This window comes from Tenrec ecaudatus, chromosome 10, assembly GCF_050624435.1.
Source record: "Tenrec ecaudatus isolate mTenEca1 chromosome 10, mTenEca1.hap1, whole genome shotgun sequence".
NCBI classification, from domain to species: Eukaryota; Metazoa; Chordata; class Mammalia; order Afrosoricida; family Tenrecidae; genus Tenrec; species Tenrec ecaudatus.
Genome location: NC_134539.1, coordinates 50,960,641 through 50,978,052, shown reverse-complemented (window position 1 = coordinate 50,978,052; position 17,412 = coordinate 50,960,641). Strand labels below are relative to the sequence as shown.

Here is a 17,412-nt window from a genome sequence, read left to right as displayed (position 1 = left end):
TGTCCTGGTCTCTGCTTCAAGAGCAACAGAGCCTCTTTCCAGAAACCCCGGCGAGGATCACCAGCCGTGACATGAACCTGAGCCGGGAGGCTGAAGAACCTGGGTCCGGTGGATTGGTGAGTGACCTTGGGCAGGCGTTTAGCTTCTCTGAGCCTCAGCTTCCTAGACTATGGGATGGCGACACCACTTCCTACCCTGGGCTAAATCTTTAGCACAGAGCCTGGCACACAAAGGTCCGAGACAAGTCAGCTCCTGGAGCCCCTGGTCGGCTTCACGGACAAGGAAACAAAAGGCAGACGCTTCCTTCACAGGGTCACTCCTGTTGACCGGCACACCAGATCTTGAACGCTGGGTTCTGGCCAGGTCACGTGCTCTTGGGTCTCATTCCCGTCGAGTCACTCAGCATAAAAACAGGACAGAAACTTCTTTGTTGGGCAGACTCTGGAGCCAGTCACCGTGTTCTTGAGAGCCGGCCAAAAGGGGGGTCTCCATTACTCAAGAGGGGGCCGCTTGGCGGCAGTCTCACCTTGAAGGCTGAGAGGGGCCACCGGCGGTTTGTTTGGATGGGGGTGGGCACAGGCCCGGGGCTCATGTCCTGCACTGCCATTCCTCAGCTAGTGGCCTCAGGCCCCAGCTTCCCGGCCCCCTGCACTGCCACCCAGTTGGAGTATGGTAGGGTTCGTGCAGCCTCATGCACGAGACCCACAGGCAGAATAGACAGGTGACCCGCAAGCCTGGGTCTGTCCTCTCCTGCCTTTCCTCCCAGCTGTAAGGACTTCGGTGGCCACGGTCTGCATGCTAATCACCTCAGCTGCCTAGACCAAAGGCCCAGAGTGAATCTGCATGTCCACGAGCATGAATATCAATACGTAGACTCCCCCTGTGCTGGGCGCAAAGCCCACATCCCCTGGAAGACCACTGGCGACTCACTCCCTCTTTCCCTACAGCTCCTGGTTAGAAACATTCCTTTCTTCCCTGGCTCTTCGGGAAGATCCAGTCTTCCCCAGGCAGAAGCAGCTGTGCCCCAAACTCCAGAGTGGGAGAGCCCAGGCCAGCCATGTGACCTCCAGGGATGAGGCAAAGGAGAATTTCACCTTGGCAGCAAGAGGAGGCAGAAAGCCAGGAAGGGGGAGGGGGGAATTGAGGCAGGAAAGGGACTGGAGAAAGAACACAGGGTATGGCTGAGCCACAAGGCTGGGCAGGGAGCTCTTTGGAAAGGGGCTTCCCACCCAGGTTCAGAAGCTGAGCTCTGTGCCCAGCCGGGGACCTAGAGTGGAGTACCCTGAATCAGGCAGGGGCAAGGAGACCACGCCTGTGATTACAGCCCTATCCTCCCCTGCCTGGTGGGTGACTTTGACCAGGGACTTCCATCTTCCTGTCCGCTAAATGGGACTCTCGTCAGAGATACTGTGAATGGGGCTTGCCAAGTTTAGCACGTTAAAAAACACCGGATGCCTTTTACAATTTGAATTTCAAATAAACAACGAATGCTATTTTTGTATAAACATGTTCTAAAGGTTGCATCTGAAACCCCAGCTTTCCTGAGCATCTCATGTTTTAGCTGGCGGACCTACCTACAGAGAGAGCAAAGGAGACCAGAGGGGGAGAGGGCTTTGTAAAGAGCCAAGAGAGCCGAGGGCCTCCAGAACCCGGCTTCTTCAGCCAACCAATACTCTTGCCCTTCCAACAGCCCCGCCAGCGGATGCCCGGGCTGTGACAGGCAGGGCCTGTGCCAAGGATGGCAGCCAGAACAGGTCGGCATCCCTGTAGAAAAGCTTTGGGGACTCGGATTGTTGGGGCTGAAAGGGGGAGCCTTGGGCAGGGCAGACAGTGGCTGTCTTCACAGCTCGGATGGTGCGCGGCTGGGACAGCAGGCTCCGAGGATACATATAGCCGCTGCACAATGAGAGCTCTGTCTTGCCAGCCTGGGCTGCGGCCAGAGTGAGGGGACGTAGGGGAGCCGGAGGTGTCCAAAGGGGAGTCTAAGGGGAAGGAGCTCCATTGGGCTGAGAGGCTGCAGAGTGGGCCCTATAAACTCCGACGCTCTAACTCTCAGACCAGATATGGGGGGGGCACACTTTACAACAGGGTTCCCTCCTGTCCTGTCCTGAATATTTCAATACTTCTTCTGAAATGGTTTTCAGTTTTCATTATTATTGCTTTTTATTATCCGTGTCTTTATAAACCCTGCATTCTCCTTCGGGGGGTTGGGCTAGAATGACACGGTCAGAAGATTGCACACTGCAGTACCGGATGGAGCGCAGATCACAAACGATAAGCCAGACCCAGCCTACTGCCATCAAGTCGATGCTGACTCGATCCCGTAGCGACCCCCTAGTGACCCTATAGGGCACAGCAGAACTGTTTCTTAAGAGTTTCCAAGGATATAAATCTTTACTGGAGCAGAAAGCCTCATCTCTCTCCCATGGAGCCGCTGCTGGCTTTGAACCACTAAGCTCATGGTTAGCAGGCCAACGATGCTACCAATGCGGACACACGAGCCAGGCATTTGACATCCCGGAGGCGCACTCAGCAGATCTTTCCGAGCACCTTTGGCAAAAGGCACCGCCCTAGATGTTGTGGACAAAGAAATGCAGGTCACCCCAGGCTGCCGCTGCCGACCTACCCTGTCTCACCCTCCTACATCGGTCTGTTCTGTACATCTGACCGGAAGGGACACCAAGAGAAAACAAGGCAAGACAAAGCCAGTGGCCTGAAGCATGTGTGTCGTAACTGAAATGCATCGTGTGAGTCAGAGAGACTGGTTACTTTTTTCCCAAAGCATCTAAGTCAAAACCTTCTGCCAAAGAAGGTGCGCAGCAGAGACCTGACTCGTGGCTTGGCCCTCCTCCATCTGACGTCAAGCTGGACATCGCTAACATTTTCAGCACTCTGCCACGGAGCTCCAGAGTGAGTTTGAGATCTTAGTTCTGCCACCCAGACAGCGGTTACTGCCGGGCATCACACACCCCAGGGGTGTCTGCATGACAATAGTAACCATGGATATCGTGACTAATACTTCCTGCCTGCCTGCTAGGCCCGTGGCCCTTTGTGGCCCTTTGCATAGATTATCTCGCTCCTCCAAATCCTCACGACAGCCCTCTATGTTTGCTAAAGACATTGCCCCCACTTCACAGATGAAGAAGTCAAGGTGAAGGAGGTCTGACCTCTGGGACTGTCCTCTTTACCACTGGACTGGATACAGTCATTCCACTCACGGCGGGGTGGAGGGTCCCCACAGCTCAGGGAAGGTTGCCAAGACAGGAGGGGGCAAGACCAGGGATTCAGACACCAATGGAGAGACTCCTCCTCCACTGCCCAGGCCCCATCCTAAACACACCTCCGCAGGAGCAGGGTGCCGCTCGGAGCCTCCGGGTCTTCTTCCAGGCCAGCCTGCCATGAGCAGCGGTGCCTCACTACTCCCCAGGGCTTTGGGCAGCCTCCCTCTGAGTTGTATTTCTCAGTAAAGTGGCTGCTAAGGGATGTCCTTCCTTGGTACCCGAATGAAACCCCTATTCCTATGAGCTAGAGGCCAGGGCAGAAGGGGCATCTGACGTCAGGGGAAGCTCCTAGAGCTGTTTCCCAGGCTCCCTCTGCCACTCGCTTTGCCACGCTACAGCTGTGGCTCTGTTCTGGGCATGTCAAGGACCAATCACACTGTGTCCTGGAATGACATCTCCCATGGACCGAGCACCTACTAGGTGCTAGCTGCTGGTGTGAAGCCACAGACAGTACCTGCAGTGCCTCACAGACTCTTCTTCTAATGCCCCCCTTTGACCACCAGGCCCTGAGACTCAGAAAGAGGAAGTGACCTGCCTTAGGCTACGCAGCAGAGCTGTGTCTTGAACAGAGGGAGTCTGACTCTGAGCAAAAGGGCGGGGAAGGTTGCCCAGTGTGGCCGAGTCTCAGCGGCTCTGCTGGCCATTTCCTCCCTCTGGGCCTGACGCCCCTCACCTGTGGGCTGGACATGCTGTCCCCCATCCACCCACCCACCCCTGGTGACAGAGCAATGGGCCGGCAGCAGGTGTGCAACTGCATCTGGTGCCCATGTCCTGTTTTAACGAACGCATAGAGAATCAGGCTCGGAAGAAGCAGGCGGCCCAAGCAAGACCACACAGTAGGCTTCCTACCCTCAACCCCATGTCCAGGCCAGTCTGTCCTGTTCCCTGAGCCTATGCTGGGGTCTGAGGAAAGAAAGACCCCTTCAGCCTCAGCTGCAGGGTCAGTGGCTTACTCCCATGCCCACGCTCCACCACAGCCCCCTGGTCCACATATCTGTGTACTTACAATGAGGCCGGGGACTCCTGGGGGCCCTGGCAGCCCCAATTCTCCCTGCAAAAAGAAGGAAATTAAGGTGGTTACTGCCTCAAGTGAGGTCCAGCCTTGCCCTGTCTCCCTGAGCCCCCTCCCTGCATCGTTAACCTTCCTCCAGGTGGGCAGCAGCAGGACCCTTGGGGAGCTGCTGAACCTCACTCCTAATCCCAAGGTCAGGGACCCCCCCTGGGCTTCGCCTTCCAGCCTCCAATGTCCAAGGCCTGCTCGGACCTCACCACCTGCGGCTCACCCTCATGGCCGCCACCTCCCCTAGCTGACCTGGAATCTCCCCGCACCGCCTGCTGGCAGGGCATGCCACAGCTGTACCATGGGCTTGGGCCAGACCTGTTCCTGCGTGGCAATCGGCTGTCACATCTAGTAGCTTCCAACTGAACGTCTGAAGGAATGAACGGAACCTCATCCCTGACCGTGCGGTGTGGGTACCAGCCACCTGCCGGGCGCTGACCTGGACAACCTCATTTCACCCTCACGTTGAAGGCGGGTAAACTGAGAAGTTAGCTGATTTGCTCAGGATCCCAAGCAAGCAACGGACAGAACAGCAAGGGCGAGAGTCCGCAGCCACCAGGAGGTGCCGGGGGTGCTGGGGAAATCTACGCCACCCTCAGCCAGCACCCCAGGCCCTCACACGTCTCCTTCCAGGCCCGAGAAGATGCTAAGAAGAGTTCGTGCCTGCAGTCGGAAGAGACACGGTTCTAGGCTCAGCTTGGCCACTAAAGCATTGTGATGGGCATGTTAGCAGGTCAGCCCTCCAAGCCTCTGTCTCTTCCTCACTACATGTGGGCCCTGCAGTGCCCGGGAGAGAGACAGGCAGAAGAGGCTGGGTCAAGTTCAAAATGCAATGGCATGAATAAAAACAGGTGCTCTGGAAACAAGCTTTGCCGTGAGAACTGCCGACTTCCTCCCAGGGAGACGAGAGAGCACCTCGGCTGTAAGGAGGACGTCCCGATAAGGCGGCACCAGCCATGCGCTCGGCCACTCACCGCAAGGTCAGCAGTTCAAACCCACCAGCTGCTCCACAGAAAAGGCCTGCTGATTTGCTCCCATAAAGATTAAATTTACAGACTACTGGCGGGTCAATTCTGACTCACAGTGACACTATGGGAAAGGGTAGGCCTGCCCTTGGGTTCCTGAGACTGCCACTCTCGAGAGAGTAGGGGGCCTCATCTTTCTCCCACACACTGGCCTGTGTCCAGCTGCTGGCCATGAGGTCATAATCCACTAGGCCACCAATGCAGCCCAGGAAACTCTACGGGGCAGTTCAACCCTGTCCCACGGAGCTCCCAGGGGTCGGGAAAGGCTCAACAGCACACAACAACTGAGCTTAAAGAAGGGAGACTTGCCCAGGGTCAGACTGTCACTGTGTGGCAGAGCTGGGACCAGATGGCAAGTGCTCAGTCCTTGTTCTGTCCCTCTAGGCTGTGGAGTATAAAGACATGGCTGCCTTTCATCCAAAGAATCTTCCAGAACAATGTCAGATGTTGTGCATGACTTTGCACAGGACCTGACTCCCCACCTAAGTTCTTCTCCCTGCCCAGAATGTCCCCTCATGTCTTGCTCAGCCCAGCTGCAAAGCCTCCTTCCCCAGGCACCTGCCCTGCTCTTCCCACCACACTGGAGACCTCTGCTCAGCCGGCCTCACTGTGCCTCCTGCCGGGGACGGGGGAGAGAGCTTGTGGCCTCCTGCTATTAGGACTACTGACAGCAGCTCCATTGGCCAGTGGGGCCAAGCACCTTCCTATTTCTTTCCTAGGGAGGCTCTGAGGCTGGCCTCTGACCCCCGCGCCCAGGGGAGGAAAGCGGCACGCAGAGACATGAACCTGTGTATTAGAGTCCCTAGAACTGGGGGAGGTGCAGTCATGCCCAACCTCAGGCCCATCTGGCTCCAAGGCCAGGATGCTGTCTCCTACGTGAGCCTGGTGGCCAGCCCGGCCCAGGTTGAGCTCTAGGCAGGTGAGCTCCAGAGTATTTGCAGGATTGGCTAGCTCATGACTGACTACTGACTGCTGACCATGCAGGGCATGGTTAGGTACAGGGCTAGGCACGGGTACTCAGACAGGAAACCCAAGGAGCCTGGTGTCCTCTGGCTTCAGGGAGATGGGGGGACATGGCAGTTGGTCCCAGGAGCCCTGATCCCAGTCTACACCCACTCAGGCTGAGAACAAATGCCCTCTCCCACTCAAGCCCGAAGGCTTGGATGGGTGGGAGAGGCGAGCTCACACCCCAGGGCAGGCTGACCCCACTCCTCTGTGGAGCAGAGGGCAGCCTCCGGTTATTTACAAAGTCTGTCAACACGGCCATGGTGCAGAATCCTCTACATGTCGGCTCTTCTCTCCTGACGGGGCCCGTACACCATCTGCTTCCACATCTGCCGGCCTGAAAACATTTCTGAACCATTCTAAGAAGGCGGCAGCACTGGCTTCTTGTGTGACGAGGGACCCAGGATGGACTGGGCTTTGAGCCGGATCTATCAAACCCCAACCTCTGGGCTCCTAAAACCAACTGGGGCGCATTTCCTCAGAATCTCTTTCCTGTGCTCAAAGACTTGAAATACTTACGGGGTTTCCGTCCAGTCCCGGAGGGCCTCGTTCCCCGAAGTCTCCAGGAAAGCCCTGAGTCGGGAGAGAGCAGATACTGCAGGTGAGTGGACGTCAGGGCAGCTGTGGCCCAGCCCCTTGTCACAGGAGCCCGGGCACTGCCCAAGCATCTCACGTCCTAACTTCTGGTCCTGGGCAGGCAGCAGGGGCCCGACGTTAATATGGCCAACAAGGAAGATCCTCAGCCCGCCTCCCCATTACAAACAGCCCCCACAAAGAGCTGTGCAGAACGCCCGGAAGGAAATTGGCACCAGGCTCCCCTGTATGGAGACAGTGCCAACCCAACCCTGCAGGGCCCCCCTCGTCAGTGCAATGCAGTGAGAGCTGCACAAACTGGGGGGTCAGGAATCGAGGCTAGGTCTCACCAGCCCCACTGACTTGCTGGCGAGATGTGAACTTGGTTCCCTTTGTTGGTGGAAGGTCCCTGTGCATTTTCTAGCTCAGTTGATGGACGCTCCGATCCTGGTGAAGTGCTCTTCCCAAACCACCCACCCACTTGGCAGATGGGGAAAAGCCAGGCAAGGAAAGGTCTCATGAGGTCACACCGCTCGTGCCAACCAGACCGTGGGGCGTCCGTCGCTTGGAGCCAGCCTAGGCCAATCTGGCCCACTCAGGCCTGCCCTGCCCTGCCCCCAGCCGGCCGGAGCCTGCTCTCTGGGGTCAGAAGCTGCTGGAACAACATCCAGGCTCGGATTGGGGAGGAAACACCACTCCCACTTCAAAAGGGAAAGTCCTCCTGCTGGGCCTTTGGGGAAGCCCATCCTTCCCTCCCTCCCTGAATTCAAATGATTGCTTTTCCAGGGAAATGTAATAAAAACAGAGCACGTGTTCTTGGGACCAAGCAGATGCCCGGGCTGTTCAAACAACAGTGAGTCTTCACGGGGCGTCTGCCAGGGTCTAAAGCGGAGCACGGGCGAGCCGAGCTGCTAACAGAGGGCGCGCGCTAAGAATGATCCAAAGGTCTTTGACTGATGAGAGGGGACCTTGGGCGGGCAAGGTCAGGCTGGCGAGGGAGAGACAACCAGGAGACGGCCCGTGAGAGCGCTCGCAGGGCTTGAAGGTGTCCAGGCATGGGAGCGGACACCCACCCGGAAACTGCTGGGCCGGCGGTAGGCTTCGCTATGTGTGTGCTCAGCAACAGCAGCAGCAAAGAACTCCTCTGTTACATCAGACGCACACCCAGTGATGAAGTTGATCACTGGCTGGGCAAACCAAGAGCCAAACTCACTGCCCCTGTGTCCACTCCGATTCGCCGAAGTGACCCCAGGGGACAGAGGAGAACAATGCAGAGGGCCCCCAGAACTGGACATAGTTATGGGGGTGGACAGTCACATCATTCTCCCATGGCGTGGCTGGTGGGTTCGAACGGCTGACCTTCAGCAAGCAGTCGAGTGCTTAGCCACTGTGCCACCCGGGCTCCTGGCTGAGGAGAGACATTGCCATCTCTGTGTGCTCAAGCCCTTGGTCCCGTCCTGCCCACAGCCCTGCCCCCTGCAGAGCGCTCCTGCAGCAGGAAACCCTCTCAGGCCAGAAGGGGCTGTGGGATCAGCATTCAACCCACTACGTTCAGGCACCAAAGGAGGGGGTAAGGACAAGATAATGTGGTGGGGCCAAGGACGTCCCTTTGCATACAACGCCTCACCACACCCTGACAGCATGCCTTGGGGGGAAGGTGAGGGATCTGCTAACAGATGGAGAAATTGAGTCTCTGGGGACACGAGTCAGAAAGCCAGGTGTGGTCACACCTGGACCCAGGTCTGCTCTCTGAACTGGACCCTATCTGTGTGAGCTGCACCTGGGCAAAGCCTGGCAGGCAGGCTGGCTGCTCAGATGTATACCCAAGGGACTCGAGAGGGACTCGGGGGTCCTGGAGGTGGGGGTCCTGGGGAAGGGGATTCTGGGGAAGGAGGTGCGCCGCACACGAACACATACACAGGGCCCTCTCCAGTCATGTCTTAGGTGAGAGGGAGGGGAGCATCTGACCCTACCCAAGCTCTCTCCTCCACATCCTTAGAGCTGCCCTGGCAAATTCCAGACACCCCTCAATCTCTCTCACCTGGAAGGGCAGACATCAATCAGGTGGGTTACGGTCAAAGGAACGTCCCAGAGGCATGGAGATTGGGGGTGCCCTGGCAAGAGAGGAGGGCAAGCCCCTCAAGGGACAGGAGGTTGTTGTCCAGTTGGGCCCTCGGTCAGCTCCACATGACTCACCAGGGGCAGGACCCGAGCAGTGTCTGGGGATAGCCTGGCACTCTCGCCTGCTCACCTCCAGCCACCATTGCTCTGGGCCGGTCCTGCCCTCTTCAGCCTCCACTCAGTCACCTGGCCTGATCAGGGTGGGGCTATGTGGTCTCCAAGGGGCCTATGAGCTCCGCCCAAGCCCTAGACAAGGCCTAACCTGGGGGGCACCCTTCAACCTGCAACCCATCCTGGCTGCCTTACCCCATATGCTCAGGGAGGTCTCCTGAGACCCTCAGTCAGTGGCCACTCCAGGCTAGTCCGTGGGCTCCTCTCAGACCAGCTGTGGGCCCACCTTCCCCGGGAGGCTCTGAAACCAGCCTCCTGAGTCCAGGCCGGCGTCCACCACTCTGTTTTCTTGGCTGTACAATGGGGAGGTGAGAATACCATGGGCAGGAAGCCCTGGCCAGCCCACAGCGGGCACCGACAGTGTGTGGGCACGTCTCAGAGGTGGAGGCCTTCAGAATAGACGTCCTCCCATGATGACTTTGCGTCTGAAGAGCAAAGTACAGCCAAGGGCAGACAGGCCAGTGGACGAGGCAGGTTGGGCAGTATTTATGACAGTGACAGTCAGTTCCAGAAGTAACCTCCCCACAGCCCAATGGACATGACCTAGTGCCGGTCCTGTATTAGACCGGCAGGGGTGGGAAGAGAGCAAACAGGTCCAAGAGGTTAGGGAACTGTCTAAAGGCTCAGTTACTAGAGAGCAGAATTGGGGTTTGAACGCAAGGAGCCTGACTCCAGAGTCTGTTCTCTTAGTTGTCACTGCACAGAGCGGATGGCAGACCCTGAGCCAAGACACAAAATGAGGTGGCATCGCCGAGGGACCTCGTGCATCATCCCCCATGCCACCTCTGACTTCAGACTCACCCTCCAGATGAAGGGGTTAAGCAATGGCCGTGGGGGGTACAGGTTTCTAACGGAGGACACAAGGCTGGGGAAAGTGATGCGCTCTAAGAAGGCAGGAACAATGCTTTGGTTGGAACGCTCACAGGTGAGCTAAGTGGAAGGACCCTAGGTGCTCTTGGCATTCAGTACATCACTGGACCAGTGGGGAAACTGAGGCACAGGGAAGGCCCCAATGCCCCATAATCTTGCCTCATACCCCACTCCCTAGCAGAGCTAGGGGCTCAGCCCAGGAACCCCCAGGTTAGGCCCGCAGGGTCTCAGGGAGGCAGCATGGGGCCCACTCCGTCCCTGGCTGTGCCTGCCTGTGAGAGGCGACCCCATGGTGATCACCCCAGGTCAGTGGGGGGTGAGGACCTTCTCTGCAGGCCGGCTCCCAGCTGCAGCAGCCCGGCCTGAGGACCAAAGCCAGCGCCCCAGCCACGTGGTTTCTCCACTGGCCGATCTGGGGAAGTGAACGCCGTGTGCTCTGAGTAGCACAAAGCTTGGGAGGGGATGAGACTCCGTATTCCCAGAGGAATAGGCCAAGGACAAGGAGAGGCCTCGGCACAATGTCCAGGCAGGACTCTGAGGGCTGGAGCAGTCTCTGAAGCCTCCAGGCAGTTCCTGTCCCAACCGTCTGCCCCGAAGGTGGGATAGAAGGGGAGGAAACGGTCTCTAAGGCTCAAAGTGGTCATTCCTGACCAGCTCACTTCTTAAGGCCAGGGTAAAGAAGTCACACTAAACGCTAAGCAGTCTGCTAGCTGGGGTTTGCATCACAGAGGGGACAGCTAATAACCCCTGAGAAGAGCCCACAGAAAGGTCTCAGAGGCCTCCTTAGGACGTTCACATTTTCCAAAGTCAGGAAGTTCCTGTACAAGTCTAACCTGCATCCTTCCTACTGCACTTAAAACAGTGTGAACAATTTTCTAGAGGAGGCATGCACCCCACATGTGCCAACACAGAAAGAGCCCTCAGCATCCCCCAGTATCGTGGTCTCACAATGCTGGGCATGTTGTCTATTGGAGCCTTTTGAAATCCACCCAGGAAAGATCACTGCAGGAAACAAGGACCAGATGGGCAGGCAGAGGTCCTACCAGGGCCCCAGGGTCACCAATCAGTCTGGCTCATGTCTGGGACTCTGGGGACCACATCTCTAGGTCAGAGTGTCACCAGCCTTTTAATCCATGCTGGCCTCAGTTACCCCACATGGAAACAGAAGACCTCTGGCATGCTCCCTGCTGCCTGAAGTCTGAGGAAGGGAAAGCCCTGAGCTTGAAGCCCTGTACCACAAGGGTGAGCTGTGGGCTGGCACTGCCCAAGCCCTAGGCTGCCTGGAGCCACACTCCGAAGAGGCTGGGGCCAGAGCCGGGTCCTTCCAGCGGTGGACGTCAGGATCTCCCTCACAAGCCCGCCTCGGCCAGCCTGGCCTGGGCATGAACACAGCTACGTGTGGTGGTTAGTCTTTCCAGGGACTCCAGGCAGTGCGGTGGGAATGCCCGGAGTCCGGGAGAGGGAGATGGTGACAGCAGCTTCTCAGCAGCTTCCGGAGAGCCAGCCCCGAGGCTCTTCCCACACTGCCTTGTGCCCCAAACAAGCCGAAGGCTTCGGGAGCGTGCACCCTCTTCATCAGGAAACCACTACCTGCGTGACAGGGCCCTGAGGCCAGCACGTGGCCTGCACATGGCCTGCCCTCTGGAGCACGGAGAGAGGAGCTCAGGGAAAGGAGGCGGGGCTGCCGTGCAGAACATCCTGTATCCGCCGGGCCGGGTCCTGGGCTTGAGTCTTGACTGTGGCACCAACTTGCAGTGTGATCATGGCCAAGGTCCTCGCCCTCTCTGGGTACTGTCTGCTCACCTGTCTGACAAAGGGCTCGACCATGTCAGCACCATGCTCCTGGCTTCTACCATCCATGACCTCCCTTTTTTGGGGGGGGGCTCCTATTAGCCAAAGATCCACACACTGGGCACGGAGAAGGTGGGGGTGGCTCTGCCTGCAGGTGGGGGTGGGGGTAATCGGGATGGGCACCTGCCACGGTGACATCATCCCTAGCTCCACCGGAAAGGAGGCCAGCAGGCGGCACAAGGGAATTCAGCTTACTCTCCTGACACTGCCTCTCACTAAGGAGTGCCTAGAAGCCTCTGGGCCCAAAGTGCTGGCGAGAAGGGGAACAGCTACCTTGGGAAGATGCTCCCCACCCCACAAGATGGCTCAAGGAGGCAGAAACACTGGCAACTGGGAGATGACCCCAAAGACCCCTGGAGGAGTGTGTGGGTGGTAGGGCATGGTGGTCTCAGGGGCCAAGGCAGAGGCCGAGATAAAGCCACAGGGATTCAGACGACACCAAGTCCCAGTCAACACATGGCATCATAGCCTATGGAGACCTGGCCAATGAGCTGGCTATGAGCTCAGGGTGCTTTTGTGGCCCTCCAGGGTAGTGTGTGGCCATGGGGTCTTTGAGGGTCCTTCTCCCACCCGCCCATGGCACCCTAAGGACACGTGGTCAGGGAGGACAGGACTGACCTGAGGAGCTGAAGCCTGAGGCAGGCAGCATTTAAGATGGTCCACAGAGCAAAGAAGCAGGGAGGATGCATCAGGGATGAGACCCAAGTCCCCAGGAAGCCTCACAGGGTCTCTAGACAAGCGACTTTGATCTCCCAGCCTCCGTGTCCTCATCTGGGAATGGGGACCAACAATCTCTCCCCTACAGAGTACTGGGGGGTCACATGGGCTTGGCAGGGAGAGGGCCTCAGAGGACTGTGCCACAGTGTGCCACGGCCATCTCATGCTTACTGGCCATCTCCCTCTCTAAAATGTGTGTCGCATCGGAGACCACGTCTGTGTTGTCCCCGCTATCCCGGCTCCTGGCAGATCCTGGTGCTCCGTCCATCTGTATGACCGGAACGAAGGGCCCCTTGGGAAAACGGTGTTGAGCCCCAGGGCAGGATGCCACCTTCTGAGCCACACGTCCAAGGAGAACACAAGGCCCAGCAGAGAGGAGACAGGGTCACAGAGGAGAACGGAGCAGCAGCTGGTGGTGGGAGCAGAGAGGGGCTCCAGGTAGCGGGGGAGCTGTGGCCCAAACCCTCCAAGAGCTGTCTCACAGTCAGCCAGAGGCAGGGCGGGACGGGACGAGGCTGAGGAGCAGGGATCCTTCAGAAAAGAGCCGAATGCCATCACTTTTCAGAGAGATGAAGGGATGGGGAAACTGAGGCCCCGAGAGGACACAGGCTTCCCCGAGGTCACCTCATGAATTAGCAGTGAGGTACACACTAGCACTGGGGCCTCCTGGCACCAACCGGGCCAGGGGTCCTCTAGAATCCTGTGTTGGGTCTGGATTCCCCCAAGGAAGAAAGATGGCATCCAACCAAGCACCGTCTTCTCTCTCCGGGTCCTGAGGCATCCTGCCCGGGAGGAACAGCACCCGCTGATGGAGGGTCATCCACATGCCACACCCTTTGCCTTGCTCCACAGACTTCCAGCAGGCCCACAAGGAAGGCACTCTCCTGGGCAGGCAGCTTCAAGGTGGCACCCAACAGTGCCCACCTCCTGGCATCTGGGCCCTGGTGAAGTCCCCTCCCCTGCCACCGGGATTGAGCGGCAAGGCCCACAGAACTCAAAGGAATGGCATTTGACCTCCAAATACGGGACTTAGAAGAGGTTGCTGCTTCTGCCCCCGCCCCTTCCATGTCCTGCTTGAGTGTTCTCTAGGAGGGGCCTTCCAAAAAACACCCTCCATTATAGCGAGACCACATGAGGAGGAGCAGAGAACCCCTGCCCACGGCCATACGCGCGAACTACAGGCGCTGCAGCCCCGCCAACACCGTGAACTGCAGCTTCATGAGAGACCCTGAGCCAGAAGCACACAGCAAAGTCAACCTCTGACCCTCAGAAAATGCCTGAGGCAAGTCATGCTTTCCTGTCACCACGTGCTGCCCAGCAGCAGAAACAATGACCAGGATCTGCCCCCCAGGGCAGCACAGAGCCTCCGCTGGCCCCCAGGCTCTGTCTGTCTCCGGCTGGCCATAGTGCTCAGCCTCTCAGAGCCTGATGATGAGTTGACTAGCACCAGGCCTTTCCCCACAGGCTAGGGGTCTAGGGGAATCTGCTCTGACAGAATCAACACCAACGAGAAGCTCTGAGCACCTGACAGCAAACCAGCCAATCCCGGCTCCACTGCTAACCCATGGTGAAAATTCAGCAGGCTTCCCTTCCCTCGGGTGTGACCCCAGAATGTCCAGACAGGAAGCAGAACCATCTCCCACCACCACCAGAGACACCCAGAGATACTATCATGACGGCTGAAATCGTCAGGGATTTAATTTTGCTTAGATCCACAATGGACACGCTCGGGAGAAGCGGCGAAGAGAGCCATGGGCGTACTGCACTGCAAAGATCTGCTGCACGAGATGGCTCAAGTACGGAAGCACCCGGATGCCGCTTTGAGGACTAAGGTGCCCTGGCTGGAGTGCTTTCCAACTGCCGCCTGTGCACGTGAAAGCTGGGCAACGACTGAAGGAGCCTGTAGAGGATCGGTGCGTTTGAATGACGGGGCTGGTGAAGAATACTCAAAGTACCGTGGACGGCCAGAAGGAGAGGCACACGTGTCCTCACAGAAGGACAGACAGAGTTCAGCACCTGAGAAGCAAGATGCCCAGGCTCGGGTCTTGCATACTCTGGGCATGTTCTCGGGGGCATGCTGTTAGAAGAGACCAGTCCCTGGACAAGGACATCCGGCTTGGTAGAGAGTCACCGGAAAAGAGGAAGATCCCCAATGAGATGGACAGACACAGTGGCTGCCATGGTGGCCTCAGACATCCCAAACAGGGTCCCTAAGAGTCAGAACCGACCCATGGCCCTGCACAACGTGGTGCCGTCCAGAAGCAGGTACAGAACTGTGGGCTGGGGAGTGACCTCTGAGGCTGTCGGGGCTGCTCACACCCCCACTGTCCTTGGGCCTTGGTGTGAACAAGCTGGGTGACCGAGATGAACTGGGGGCTGAGTCTGAGAGATTGGTAAGTGGAGTACTGGGTACTTACTGTCTGCTCACCTGCCTGACCAAGGGCTCGGCCTTGGAGAACACCCCATGGAGAACACCCCAGGCAGAAGCCCCCACCCACCTGCCCCCCGACACAGCTCACAGAGAGGAATAGGCCAAATGCAATCCAGAGCCCCAGAGCCCCCTCCCTCCATCCTGCCCCAAGCTCCCACCCGACCCCACCCCACCCAGGCAGCAGCCATGAAGCCATTCTGGCAGCAGGACACCTGCTGGAGTCTGACAGGGGCTCAAGGCGCGGGCAGACAAAGCAGAGACTGCCCAGACCACAGGCAGACGGAGAGCGTGGCCAGCCCGAGGTGGTTCACCCCTAGAGTCTGCGTAATAGACACGGAAAATCTTTACCGGCCTACCCATCTTGCCCCTCTTGCCAGGAACGCCAGGCGGACCCTGTAGGGGGAGAGATGGGGAGGAGATCAGGGCAGGGCAGGGCAGGTGAGAGCCCGCAGAGCTGGAGGGTGGAGGGAGGGTCGGAGCAAGCATACTCACCCGCTCTCCATCGGAACCTGGCAGGCCCACGAGGCCAGGGAGTCCGATGTAGCCCTAGGAAAGAGCAGATGGAGGGTCAGCGGGGACGAGCGGTGCGATGTGGCTGCCTCCACAGCTCCTGCTCCCCCCACCTCCTAGGCTGCCCCCCTTCCCCCCGCGCCCTTGCTCCTCTTCCACGCTGGGGCAGCGGGCGGGTGGCTCCAACGGCTCCTCGATGACATAGACCTTGAGGCAAGTGTATATGCCCATGGACTGCATGGTGCTGGCTTCCACGATGTAGTCCAAAGGCACATACCCTCACGCCAGGGAAGGGCGCGGGCGCTGCTGTGGGGGCAGGACCTGTGGGTGGGAAGGAAGCTCCAGGCTGCATTACAGGCTGACACCAGGGCCCAGCCACTCCCAGGGGGGCGTGGGACTTCCCCCTGGGCACCTGAGTGCAGCAGCAGCAAGAGCCGTGGCCACTCAGTGGTGCCAATGTCCTGTCATGCAGGCACGTACAGGCACTCGTCACCCGCAAGGGCCCTGCCCATTAACTGGCACCCCTCACCGCACAGACCAGGTGGCCAGGTTGGGTTCAGCTGACCCTGGGACCTACCGTGAGTGCACCTGCCTCTGCTTGCTGACACCCAGGCTGCGTCCCCTCCGAGCCTTCCTCCTAGCTTGCCCTTCCCCCGCCTCACATCCGCCGGGGCCCAGCTCAAAGTTGCCCCCACTGGCAAGGCAGCCTTGCTGGCCTGACCCCCAGCACCATGTCTACATCCCAGGCAGGGACATCCAGGAGTCCCTGGTGAATATATGTAGCCGCTGGCTGAGAGGCTGGGCACTGGGGTTGGGGCAGAGGTGCATGAAGGAGAAGGGCCTGGGGATCACCTTCTGAAAAGGCCGCCATGGACGACCTCACAGGGAAAAGCCCCCCACCCACCCCCCAACCCCACACATGCGAGGCTGTGTCAACTGAGAGGTAAGTGGTGGAGCAGCATTGACCACTGTCCACGTGTCTCCACTAGCCGTGTCTTCAGTAACTGGAGCCCAGTGCTTCTGCACGATGGACACCCTAGAGATGGGGGGCCTTGGTCAAAGGACCGTGACTAAGGCTCGCTTGGCGGGGTGTTCGCTAGGTGCCAGGCAGGGCCCCAGTGCTCTGGTGCGTGCACACAGCTGGAATGGGTCAGAAATGGCCTCCGAATTCAAGTCGTCTGACTCAAGGGCCTAGGCTTCTAACCACCCTGCAATACCACCTCCAATCCCAAACAAGGGACACTCCGGACGACCACGCAGCTGCCCAGGCCTCATCCTGAGTGTCCAGTGGGATCAGTACCCACAGTCTTACCAAGGGACTCTTATACTGGGCCTTCCAAGCAGGGCTAGAAGCCCAGACGGGCAGGGGAGAACTGAGCACAGAGAGGCCCAGCAACTGGCTCCACATCACACAGCCCATGGTCCTGATGCCCCAGTCTACACACTGCCTGCTTCATAACCGGAGACAAGCAGCAGCAGGGCTGGGAGGGCAGCAGGTGCCAGCGCCCCCTCCCTCCAGCCATCATGTGGCTTCAAGAAGCCACCAGCTCCCCAAACACCAGGAGGCCCCAGATGTCACCAGCATGTCCTCCTGCCCCTCGTCTTGGCAGGTCCTGGCATGTCGAACCGAGTTGGGCTGAGGTCCCCAGAGGGAGCAGCTGAGTAGAGGGTGGGGAGCCCAGTCTGCTAGGCACCTCCTCAGCCCTGCTCAGCCTACGCACCTCTGGGAACCCTGTTACCCCCACCCTGAAGTTCACAGGCCTGGGGCCCAGTTTGTGGCATCCTGACCCCTCCTTC

General features: G+C 58.5%; 1 protein-coding gene across 1 annotated transcript in view; it reads right to left on the bottom strand.

The window, feature by feature from the left end:
- Positions 1–17,412, bottom strand: part of COL27A1 (collagen type XXVII alpha 1 chain) — a 136,202-nt gene that overhangs the window by 75,447 nt on the left and 43,343 nt on the right. The window contains exons 11-14 of the mRNA XM_075560363.1: positions 15,598–15,651; positions 15,454–15,498; positions 6,891–6,944; positions 4,288–4,332 (exon numbers count right to left, since the gene is read on the bottom strand). Of these exons, the coding sequence (XP_075416478.1) occupies positions 4,288–4,332; positions 6,891–6,944; positions 15,454–15,498; positions 15,598–15,651 (198 nt within the window). The remainder of the gene's footprint in view (positions 1–4,287; positions 4,333–6,890; positions 6,945–15,453; positions 15,499–15,597; positions 15,652–17,412) is intronic.